The 12,236-nt window shown below is 32.8% G+C and overlaps 2 protein-coding genes across 2 annotated transcripts; both read left to right on the top strand.

Annotated features, from left to right (window-relative positions):
- The first annotated feature begins 1,786 nt into the window (after positions 1-1,786).
- On the top strand, positions 1,787-6,182 carry LOC133678614 (beta-glucosidase 24-like). Its single transcript, XM_062100995.1, has 13 exons — positions 1,787-2,017; positions 2,211-2,280; positions 2,608-2,666; positions 3,187-3,262; positions 3,479-3,556; positions 3,661-3,748; positions 3,872-4,127; positions 4,362-4,477; positions 4,898-5,115; positions 5,226-5,257; positions 5,364-5,466; positions 5,571-5,682; positions 5,783-6,182. The coding sequence occupies exons 1-13, from the start codon at positions 1,808-1,810 to the stop codon at positions 5,958-5,960; spliced, it is 1,596 nt and encodes a 531-aa protein (XP_061956979.1). The 5' UTR covers positions 1,787-1,807; the 3' UTR covers positions 5,961-6,182.
- Positions 6,183-9,346: 3,164 nt separating this feature from the next.
- Positions 9,347-10,255, top strand: LOC133682721 (uncharacterized). Its single transcript, XM_062106220.1, has one exon. It carries the CDS (start codon positions 9,347-9,349, stop codon positions 10,253-10,255), a length of 909 nt encoding a protein of 302 aa, XP_061962204.1.
- Positions 10,256-12,236: the final 1,981 nt, after the last annotated feature.

Genomic DNA, 12,236 nt, shown 5'->3' with positions numbered 1-12,236 from the left:
ATAAAAAACTCTCGGTTAGTTAGGGGAAGAAAAAGAAAGAAAAGGGAAAAATATGAGATAATAAGCTGGACATAAATATTATATATTATATTAAGATATAAGTTACATAATAACTTTCTTTCATATATCAACTATTTGCCAAACTATTATATTAATATCTTAATATAAAAAAACAATTAAGGGGGCAATTGCCCCCTTCTCCGCCACTGGTGTTAGCTAATATTAGGAATAATAATAATTTTGATGAAACTATAATTACAAAAATGGATAGAAGAAGACGCCGAAAACCCACATATAAAACGACTGAGTCAAGAGTTTCATTAACAAGCCATATTTATTTATTTGGCAATTTGAGAGTTTCTGTCAATGACTGAAGTGGCGGATAAGGAAGGTGCTTTCTAATTAAATTGCTGACCAAATCTTAATTAAAAATTAAGGATTTTAAGTTGAAGGGGTTGAATTAATGTTTAAGAAAGTTTGCTCACTTCCCTGATTAATTTAGTGGATTCAAACACTTACTGATAATTTATATATTAATTTTCTCTAAAAGTACCAAATCTATGTGAGGGGATGCATCCTTAAAATCGGTAAAAAAAAATAAAAAAACCCATGTTACATAATGCATGGTCAATTATATTACTCTATGTTGAAATGATCATGAAGTACATTATTTTAGGTTTCTAAGTAAGAACAACAATGAGTCTCCCTTCCATCATATTCTATTGTATCCATTCAATTATTTATTATCATAAAGTACTATTTATATTTTTTAAATCTAATTTAATAAGTACATACTTCAATGTTAATACAACACACACACACACACATATGGTAAGAAGTCCTGAAAGCATTCTTCTATGATCTAATTAATGTTGGCTTGTATATAGTTTTTGCTCTTGTTTTCCTGCCTTTGATTTTGCAATGTTTCTTTCTCCCTTGTTCAGAGCTCTTTTTACCTACCAACTAGCTTGCCATTAACTTATTAGTAATCTGCTTCTCCTTTACTAAAATCTTGACTAAACATACACACACAACTAGATATCTATATATAAAAAATTATAAATTCAAATTAATTTGGATCAGTATGCATTGAATTCAAGTTAACTTCCATTCGTGTCTCAAAGTTCTTGGGTTTGAACCAAAAAAAAAGAAAAGAAGGTACAATAACTTTATATAGTAATATTAATTTCTTCTCGGGAATGGAGACGATCATTAACAATTTCTAATCTAGCTGTAAGAAATCAGTAATTATATCAAGAAACTTTACATTTCTTAAAACAACAAAACTTACTTATTCAAAGAATTTAATGGCCAGTTTGAGCACTTAATTTGGATCAACGCACCAAATTTTATGAGTAATTAACTTGGATTTATATTTAATCTAGTTCGGTGACTTTGATTATTAGCTTGTTAAGAAACTCACTCGGCCAAATTATCAGCAAAACGATTCTTCTTATTATGAACATGCTCAAAAAACACAGAAGGAAAGGGATTACAAGCAGTGGAGATATCATTAAATTTATCTTGCAAATGCTACGATCGCATGATGTTTTCATCTTTAACCCAGGTAATAGAATACAAATCCCGTACACGCATGATTAAGTCGAATTAGTCAAAGTCAATACACATCTCCTACAAAAACTAGAAAAAAAGTAGGTGACAACAACTTGTTTTTAATATAAATATAAATGCCAACAAGCAAGAACTTTAAATATACCAGTGTGGGTTTTGATTAATACAGATACATTATCTTTAGAGTTTCCCATGGCGCATTTCCTCGTGCTCGACTTCTCTATATAAAGGGCACATGCCACCCTTGATTTGCACACCACCCAGATATCAGTTACCGTTGTTAACAACCATGGCAACTCAAAGCTATGTGTTGTGCATTCTCATTCTTGGCTTGGTAGCCAGTAATATTGTAGCCTCTACTGCACCTAGCCACGAGATTCATTCTTTTAATCGTCAGAGTTTTCCACCAGGTTTCATTTTTGGGGCAGCATCAGCAGCTTACCAGGTCATTTTTAGTCTTAGCTTGCCATCAATTATAGTGATTTTACTTCATCTTTAATTAATTCATGAGAGCCAATAGATTTGTAATTGAATTGGCACCTCTGTTTCAGTTTCAAGAAATCTCGAGTTCGATTTTTTTTTTTGATTACGTACTTCATAGAATGTTAAAAATCCTACTATGTCGTATATTTTTTCAGTACGAAGGTGCAGCTTTCCAAGATGGCAAAGGACTAAGCATATGGGATACATTTACGCATAAATTTCCTGGTTTCTCTTTCTCTTAGATATTCTCCTTCATGGTGTTTGTCGGATAAACTTTTAGATCGACTTGTATTGTATATGTTAGTGACTTTGTGTTTAGTAACATGGTTGGACTTGTTTTTTAAAATATTTTAAAGTTATTTTTTATTTTAAAAATATTATATTATTATTTTAAGTGTTTATTGATGATTTTTATATTCTGATATAAAAAATCTAAAAAAATTGTTTTAATAAATTTTTAATTTAAAAAACCTTGTAATAATCAAGATATTTATTGATAGAACCGGTTTAGTATTAAGGCAATGAAATTAATATATGTACGGTGAAATGCAGAAAAAATAACTGATCGTAGCAATGGAGACGTGGCTGTTGATCAATATCATCGTTACAAGGTAACTAAATAATTATAGCTTAGCTAGCTTTTTTTTATTTTTATGATAATTAAGAAATATATTAAAATAGCCATTCAGAGAATAATCAAAGCAGAAGAATGAAAAATTATTTGTTACATCACCTGGAGATTGCTAAAAACAGAGTAAAAATTGGAAAAAAAAACATAAAAAAACCCAAATAGCTATTAAATGACTAGCCACTAAAAATTTAAACACGTGGTGTTAGTGGTGTTTCTCTTTCAAATTATTTTCTTTATAATTAATTAAAAACACGTGGTTTTTTTGGTACAAATTAAATATGAGATCTAGGGTTAAAACTTTGCATAATTAATTTTTTTTAATATATTCATACATTATGGTTCTTGATATCAGTACTTTGATAATTTTTTTACGTTATAATAACTAAATATTTTTTTAAAATCTTAAGCGCAATGAAAATTATATATAATTGGGAAAAAACAAATATTTTTTAATGAGATGGGTGATATTCTTATTTATTTTCCCATATTAAATGTCGCAGGAAGATGTTAAGATCATGAAAGACATGGGCTTAGACTCCTACAGATTTTCAATCTCATGGCCTAGAATATTGCCAAGTAAGATCTTCTGTATAAACCAGTCGCAATATCCATCCACACTATCATCTTTTTCGTCTCTCTCTCTCTCTCTCTCTCTCTCTCTCTCTCTCTCTCTCTCTCTCTATATATATATATATATATATATATATATATATATATATATATCCACATATAATTTCTCTTTGCAAAATTGTTATGTTTTAACATCGCATCTTTTGTTTTTAATTACTTCAGAAGGAAAGCTGAGTGGGGGAGTGAATAAAGCAGGAATCGAATACTACAACAACCTCATTAATGAGCTCGTAGCAAATGGTTAATTATGATTCAATCTTATAATAATTAATTGCATGATTTAAGTTTATATTACACACCATGTGGACAAGTAAATTCAATTTGTTCATTGCTATCATGTTCAGGCTTAAAACCCCTTGTGACTCTTTTCCATTGGGACACTCCTCAAGCCTTAGATTCTGAGTATGGGAGTTTTCTAAGTACTAGGATTGTGTAAGTAACTTAATTAAGTTTCTCTGTTTTTTTTTTTTTTAAAAGTTCTTTTGACTTAATAATCTGAGTTTCTCTGTATATGATAGTGTAAATAACCAAAACCTATCATTGATTATCTTACAGGAAAGACTTCGAGGACTTTGTAGATGTTTGCTTTAGAGAATTTGGAGATAGAGTTAAGCACTGGATCACATTGAATGAACCGAATATCTTTACTTCGGGAGGCTATGCTGCTGGTAGTACCGCACCAAATAGATGTTCAGCTTGGCAGAATTTAAATTGTACTGGTGGGGATTCATCAACAGAACCATATGTGGTGGGACACAATCTGATTAAATCTCATGCTGCTGCTGTAAGATTATACAAGGCAAAATACCAGGTACAAAACTAATTAGAATCCTACGTTATCATGTTTTTTTTTTTTTTATTAATGAATGAATTAAATACTAGGAACAAAGCAAGGACAAACTTAAGACTTCTTGTCAATCATTAAAATCTTCAAACAAAGAAGGTTGACTAATAACTTGGATTATAAACTCAAAAGATCAAACTTAATTTTCACAAAAATGATTTTCGGGCATGATATAGGTTACCAAGTATTTTGTGCTTGCAGGCAACTCAAAAGGGCATAATAGGGATCACAGTAGCATCCCACTGGTTTTTGCCATACTCTAATTCTACAGAGGACAAAGCTGCTACACAACGGTCCCTGGATTTCTTTTATGGATGGTATGTGTTGCGGTTGTTTTCTCTTGACTTAAGTCTCCCTATATTTATTGCTCATAGCTCTGTTGAGGTTACCACACAATGGTTGTGGGAGGAACGTGAGGAATTTATCACAAGCTAGCTTTTGAGGGGGAGATAGGTCCAAGAACATCTAAGAATTTATCACAAGCTAGTAACAAGAAAGGTTTAGATAAAAAAAATATCACACATCGATTGTAGAAGGGGATAATGAAAAGTTCAAAAGTTCGAGGACAAGCTAGTTTTTGAGAAGGAGATAGGCCCAAGACCACCTAACAAGTTCTTCTATTAAGAAGTTAGGGTTCTAACATTTTTTATTATAAAAAAGAAAAAAGAAATTTAAGAAATCATATTTTAATCCCATTGTTGAAGAAATGACCAAACTTTTTTATGGTATTTTTACAGGTACATGGATCCAGTAGTTTTCGGTGATTATCCAAGTTCAATGAGGTCTCTTGTTGGGAAAAGATTACCCAAATTCACCAAGGAGGAATCTGCATTTATAAAGGGATCATTTGATTTTATTGGGTTGAATTACTACACTGCTTTCTATGCGGAAAATTTGCCTAAATCAAATATTTCACATCCAAGCTACTTGACGGATAGTCTTGCCACCAGTAGGAGTAAGCACAGAATAAAAACTTAAAGACAATTGAGGATTGATGCTTCTTTTGAGTAGATTAATTGCTAAATGTTAACAATCATCTTTTGTTTTTCTTTCTTGTGATTATAGGTGATCGTAATGGTGTTCTTATTGGTCCACAGGTGTGTATCAACTAAATAAAACAACGTTTATTTACTTATAATCAAGTCGAATTCTCTAAAGTCACAACTTAATTCAATATTTTTCTTTAATTATAAAATAATGCAGGCAGGATCAACTTGGCTCCATGTTTATCCTAAAGGAATTCGTAAACTTTTGCTCTACACCAAGAGGAAATACAATGATCCAGTTATTTACATCACTGAGAATGGTGATCAATTAACTTCTTAATTATCATAATTAACTACTTGATGTGCCATTCCAATCTTTGTTAAAAGCCCATTTCGCACGAAATTAATATATCTCTTGTTTTAGGCGTAAGTGAGGTAAATAATGAAGGCAAATTAACGCTTAAGCAACAACTAAATGACACCATGAGGATCGATTACTACCGCAGCCATCTCTCTTTCTTGAGATTAGCAATAGCGTAAGTACTTAGTTATTAATTAATATTTGTCTCTTTACCAAGTTCATAATTAATAAAAATTACAGTGTTAATTAAATTATTATTATTATTTTTTTTATAGTGAGGGTGTCAAGGTGAAGGGATACTTCGCATGGTCATTTTTGGATGACTTCGAATGGAGTTCTGGTTACACCGTAAGATTTGGTATCATGTACATTGATTATAAAAATGGATTGAAGAGAATCCCAAAACTCTCAGCTCGGTGGTTCAAGAACTTCCTCAAGAAAAAGAAGGCATGATCACTTGTTCTTTACAAGAATGAGCAATAAAATTTCTCGCTGGTTTAAGAAGCTTGTGTGCTTATTTTTTCCTTTAATTTATTTTCCAAGAATAAGTTTAGTAGGCAGAGAGGCCTGTAGCTATTCGCTGTATTGTTGTCTCTGCTGCATCCTTTGACTACATAATTCGAATAATTAGCTTAACAGTTTTTCTTCAATAAAAAATTGATGTTATTTCCCGAACCCTACTTTTTCCTTTTTTATACATATGCTCTTTCCAACTACACAAATCTGTATCTATAAAGTGACAACTCCAACCTAGAAGATTTCTGACTCAAATCTTAAGTATAAAGAGATGTGATTTAGTGATGAAGGAAGAATCACTCTCATTATATAGCACATGGCTCATCATAACTCCAATAAACCAAAAAAGAAAAGAAAATCAGAATGGGTGGGACAACTACGTACTACTTCCTATAGGTATGAGTGTTCTTAGGAGGGAGCATCTGTGATGCTTATGTTAAGGTATGGGTGTTCATATATTTTTTATGGGTAGTATTATTGCATGAAATGTATGTGGTATTGGGAATAGAGATAAGAAGAGAGCTCTGAGACAATCGGTGAGATATAATAAACTTGATTTATTATGTGAGGTGGAAACAAAAAAGGTGGTAGTTGATGAGGAGATTGTCAATCCCATTTGGAGTGGTAATTCTAGATTATGGTATGTTGTTCCTTCTGAGGATTTATCTGGGGGTTTGCTCTTTGGCTAGAATTCATCTACTTTTAATGTTCATAATGCTTCTATCGCCTTGAATGGCGGGGCAATTCATGTTCAAGGTAATTTTGCACAATATGATTTTGATTGTGTGGAGACAGTGGTGTATGTCCCTAATTAGAATTCTTTAAAGAAAGATTTAAGAGCTATCTTAAGTCATTTAAAGGTAGTGTTTCTAAGCCATGGTGTTTTATAGAGGGTTTTAATTAATGAAACTAAATATCCTTCATATCACAAGAGTGAGGCAATTACTATTTTCAATGTCGGATGTCATAACTCATTTTTGGGTTATTTTCAATTCACATTTTTTTCCTTTTAAAAAATAAATAAATAAAATAAAATAAAAAATATTATAAAAAAATATAACAGTGAAAAGAGGATGCCAGAACACTCAGAAAATAGTCAAAATTTGGTTGGGGAGGTTTAAAAATATAAAAATTAAAATTTGATAGTATTTCATTGACTGATGATGGCCCTGTTGATAAAGAAAATTTAATTTGAGGAAGAAAAGTCCAAAATTAAATGTTGGTGGACTCAATTAAATTATATTGAAGGTTTAATTGAATTTATGGAGGGTTTGATTGTAAAAAAAATTGATTTTGGAGTTAATTTGAGCTTTAATTGGAAAAAATTAAAGTTCTGGGGTCAAATTATAATTTTTAAGAGTTAATTTGGTCAAATCAGGAGCTTAATTATATAAATATTGAAGTTTGATGGTCAATTAGAGACTTAATTGAAGAAATTCGAGACCAAGGACCAAATTAAAAAAACGCGCGCAAATTGAAGGATTGACTTGTAGTCTGGCGCTTTGGCTCCAGTTTTCATTTAAATGAAACGGAGTGTTTTAGGTAAAAAGATGTCGTTTCATGAATTTAAAAAAAAAAAAGAGGAAAAACGAAACAGTGCCGTTTAGACGGCACTGTTCCTCCTTCTTCTTCTCCTGGACACGCAACAGGGGAAGAGAAGTTTTTGTTCTTTTCCGTTTGTTCAGCGGCGAAACCAAGGGGAGGCCAGCAGGGGCCCGGGCCCCTGCAATTTTTTTTTAAATATAATAAATAATAAACTATTTAATACTAAATTATTATTTTATTAGTTATGTTTGCTTTTAAAGCCATATCTCCGTATCTCTATGTAAAAGGCCAAATAAGCTTTTTAATTTTTTTCCTTTCCTTTACTGCCCCTCTCTCTTTCTTCTCTGAAACCCTAACATAAAATATTACTAATACAAAGCATAAAGGTAAAGCAAAACTGCTGCGGTGCTGCCAATTAATTCTTCATCAAGGTAATTAGTAATTTTTTTTTAATGTTTGTTAAGAATTTAATATATATATATATATATATATATATATATATATATATATATAATTCTGCTTTTTTTCTTTCAAATCTACTACTTTTACCATTTTTTATTTCTTGTTATAGTGAATATTGTTTTTTCTAATTAATTGGATATATTTTATGGGTTTGTTTGTTTCGATTATACTTGGATTTTTTTATATTTTGTTTTTAGCAGAGCCACCAAAATTATCAATTTTTTTCTAACGTGTACCTTACTATCACCAGGTTCAATATATAATTAGACACGATCTTTCTAGCCAAATTGAGTTCTTTGAAGAGCGTATACCCAACTTTGATTCAGAGTAAGTTTTCTTATTTAGGAACCAGTAATCCCATTTTTTATGTTAGATATGCTTTTATATATCAATTTCTTTTTTTAATATGTTAATTTTACTTTTATATGTCAGTGTTGTTTACATGTAAAAATTTATTTTTGGTTCTGATTATTGCTTCAATACATTGTTGTTTGTATTTATTTTTTAAATAGGAAACAATAAAAATTTATGATGTTTTGATTTTAGGTTGAACCATGAACAAAATAAGAAGAATTGATTCCTTTTTTGAGAAAAAAAAGAAAAATATTGATAACTCACAGCCTAGTGAATCAACTCCAATGTGTAATGTTGAAGTTATAGTTGAACAACCCCAATGTGCTTCAGTTTATGAAGAACCTGCATTGATTAATGAGCAGCCTCCAACTAGAATCGACACTGCTCATCTGATTAGAGATCCAAGCAATCGTCCTCAAATTTGGGAATACCCGGTTAATCAACAAGATGAAATTAGAAGAGCATACATTAATTTGGGGCCATATCAACCTTTGATGTCTGAATATCCGCTGACTGGTAAAAAACATCCTCGTTGATTTCAGTCTTATTGGTTCAAAAGTTATCCATGGCTTGAATATTCAGAGAAAAATACTGCATTTTGTTTCCCTTGCTATCTATTTTCAAGTAAGTCATCTGGAAAGCCAGGATCAGACACATTTACTGTTAAAGGATTCAATTGTTGGAAGAAAGTTAATGATGGGGAACGATGTGCTTTTTTAACTCATATGGGAAAAAGTCCGAATTCAGCTCATAGATTTGCTACCAGGTGCTTGGAAAATTTGAAAAATCAGTCATGTCATATTGAGAAGGTAGTTAAGAGGCAAACTACTCAAGAAATTCTAAATAATCGATTACGTATTAAAGCTTCAATAGATATTGTTCGTTGGCTCACATTTCAAGCATGTGCTTTTAGAGGACATGATGAACGTCCAGAATAAAAAAACCGAGGTAATTTTCTTGAAATGTTAGAACTTTTAGCATCATACAATGAACAAGTAGGTGCTCTTGTTTTGGATAATGCTCCACAAAATGCTAATTACACCTCGCATCAAATTCAAAAAGAAATTTTGCATGTCTTTGCTAGAAATGTTCAGTCTTCAATTCGTCATGACATTGGTGATGCAAGATTTTGCTTAATTGTTGATGAAGCTCGAGATGAATCCAGAAGAGAGCAAATGACCCTTGTTATAAGGTTTGTTGATAGAAGTGGATTTATACGAGAACGATTTTTGGATATAGTTCATGTCAAAGATACAACTGCTTCAACTCTTAAGAAAGAGATTTCCTTTGTTTTATCTCATCACAATCTTGATGTTCAAAATATTAGGGGCCAAGGGTATGATGGTGCTAGTAATATGCGTGGGGAGTGGAATGGATTGCAAGCTTTATTCATTAATGATTGCCCTTATGCATATTATGTACATTGCTTAGCTCATCAATTACAATTGGCTCTTATTGCTGCAGCTAGAGAAATATCTGATGTTCACACTTTCTTTCAGAACTTGATTTTTATTATTAACATTGTTAGTGCTTCTTGCAAGCGTAATGATGAATTACGGGCTTTTCAAGCAGCTACAATTGAACATTTAGTTGATATTGGTGAGATTGAAACGGGTAAAGGAGTTAATCAAGTAGGTGGTTTGCAACTACCTGGAGATAGCAGATGGAGTTCGCACTTCAAATCAATTTGCAGTTTGATAAAAATGTATGGGGCAACTTGCTTGGTTCTTGAAAACATCGCTTTAGATGGATCTACTTATTCTCAACGTGGTGATGCGGCTTTTTCATTTAAGTTGCTAATGTCAATTGATTTTGCATTCATCTTGCATATAATGAAGAATGTTATGGGAATTACTGATGTGCTTTGCTAAGCTTTGCAACAGAAATCTCAAGACATTTTAAATGCTATGCATTTGGTGACTACCACAAATACTTTAATTCAGAAGTTAAGAGATGATGGCTGGGAAACTCTTTTAGAAGAAGTGATATCATTTTGTAGGCATCAAGACATTGAAGTTCCTGATATGGATGCTTGTTTTTCTAGTGTGGGACGATCTCGCCGTAAAACAAAATCAATAACAATTGAGCATCACTATCGAGTTAATATATTTACAGCTATCATTGATCAACAGTTGCAAGAGCTAAATAATAGATTCAATGAGCAGGCGATCGAGCTTCTTAAGTTGAGCACAGCTTTAGATCCTAAAAATAACTATAAATTATTCAGTGTTAAAGATATATGCTTACTTGTTGACAAGTTCTATCCTGAAGACTTTTCTGACCAAGAAAAAACTCATTTGAGATTTCAGTTGCATCATTATGAGCTTGATGTACCCAATCATCCAAAGTTAAAGAATATATCATCGATTGCTGAATTATGTCAAGGATTGGTTGAAACAGAAAAATCAACAATTTATCCACTTGTTGACAGGTTGATTCGGCTTATTTTAACTCTTCCTGTTTCGACAGCAACTACTAAACGAGCTTTTTCAGCGATGAAGATTGTTAAAACAAGACTTCGCAATCGGATGGAGGATGATTTTCTTGCAAATTATTTGATTGTCTATATAGAAAAAGAAATTGCTGAAAGATTCACAAGTGATATGATAATCGATGATTTCTACTCTATGAAAGAACGACGAGCACAATTAAAATAAATATGTAAGAATCATTCTTTATTATTTTTTACTTTATTTCAAAGTTTTATCAAACATAAATAATGCATCGCTTTAGCTAATGTTTCTTATATATTTTGTATGTTTGTATTTGATAGGTACAAAGACCAACAAAATTAAAGTGATGAATATATTATGAAGATGAAATTAACTTCATAGCTTTGACTCAATTTGGTATTCTTTTAAACCTCTTATCTTATACAAAGATTGTCATATGTTTGTAGTTACTTCTTTGAATAAAATTAAATCATGGAGTTTTTTTTTTAACAATTCATATACAATAAATTAAAAAAAAATTATATATTTTTATATTATTTTGGCCCCCCTATCAAATAATCCTAGCTCCGCCCCTGCGTTTGTTTCTTCCTCTCTCCCTCCCCATGTGCTCTGTTACAACCAAAACCAGACGCCACCCGCACCTCCTCATGATGAGAAAGCAGAGAAGTCGTGCCCTGCAAGCGACGCCACCATTGGCCACCTCTGCCGACGCCGTGGCAGAGTAGGAGGCACGTGCACCCATGCATGGGTAGTGATGGGACGGGGCAGGGTCGACCCCGCTCCCCCTGCCCCTATAAATACTGTCCCGAAAGGATGATGCAGGGGGAGGGAAAAAGGAAGGAAAAGGGAACGAAGGTGGGAGACCGCCAGTTTTTTGAGAGAGAAAGGGGAAGAGAAAAGGAACGAAAATAGCAGGGGAGAAGAGAGAAGGGAAAGGGAAGAGAGGGAAAGAGAAGAGAGGAAGGTGAGAACAAAAGGGAGGGAGTGATCAGCAGAGAGAGCAAGATTGTTTGGCTTATAGACGGACGGAAAACAGAGATGAAGTTGTTTTGGGGGTGAAGGGGACGGTTATAACAGAAGAGAAAAGAAGTGGGAGAAAGAAAACTCAAGGAGAGCTAACACAGGAAAGGGGAAGAAGAAATCGGTCTCAGCACAGAAAAGGGAAAGAATTCCAGCAGCTACCACCGCTCCTCACAGTCGCTGCCGCCGCCACCCTCAACCACCGCTAACGGCCACGACGGTGCCTCACCACTCCAGGTAACCTCCTCACCCTCGTTGCCCCTATTTTACGTGCCCGCCCTTTTCTGTCATTTGCATGCAGAACGTGACTCACGTTCTGCAACAAATTGAAGTAATTAGGTAGTTACTGCGCTGAGCACAGTAACTACCTAATTATATT

This window comes from Populus nigra, chromosome 1, assembly GCF_951802175.1.
Source record: "Populus nigra chromosome 1, ddPopNigr1.1, whole genome shotgun sequence".
NCBI classification, from domain to species: domain Eukaryota; kingdom Viridiplantae; phylum Streptophyta; class Magnoliopsida; order Malpighiales; family Salicaceae; genus Populus; species Populus nigra.
Note: the sequence above shows the minus strand (reverse complement) of the source record. Positions and strands in the feature narration are given on the sequence as shown.

Coding starts and splice junctions, on each gene's coding strand:
- LOC133678614 (XM_062100995.1), top strand. CDS start 1,808: ATGCCACCCTTGATTTGCACACCACCCAGATATCAGTTACCGTTGTTA. Junction 2,667..3,186: donor ATCAATATCATCGTTACAAG/GTAACTAAATAA, acceptor TAAATGTCGCAG/GAAGATGTTAAGATCATGAA. Junction 5,467..5,570: donor TATTTACATCACTGAGAATG/GTGATCAATTAA, acceptor CTCTTGTTTTAG/GCGTAAGTGAGGTAAATAAT.
- LOC133682721 (XM_062106220.1), top strand. CDS start 9,347: ATGTTAGAACTTTTAGCATCATACAATGAACAAGTAGGTGCTCTTGTT.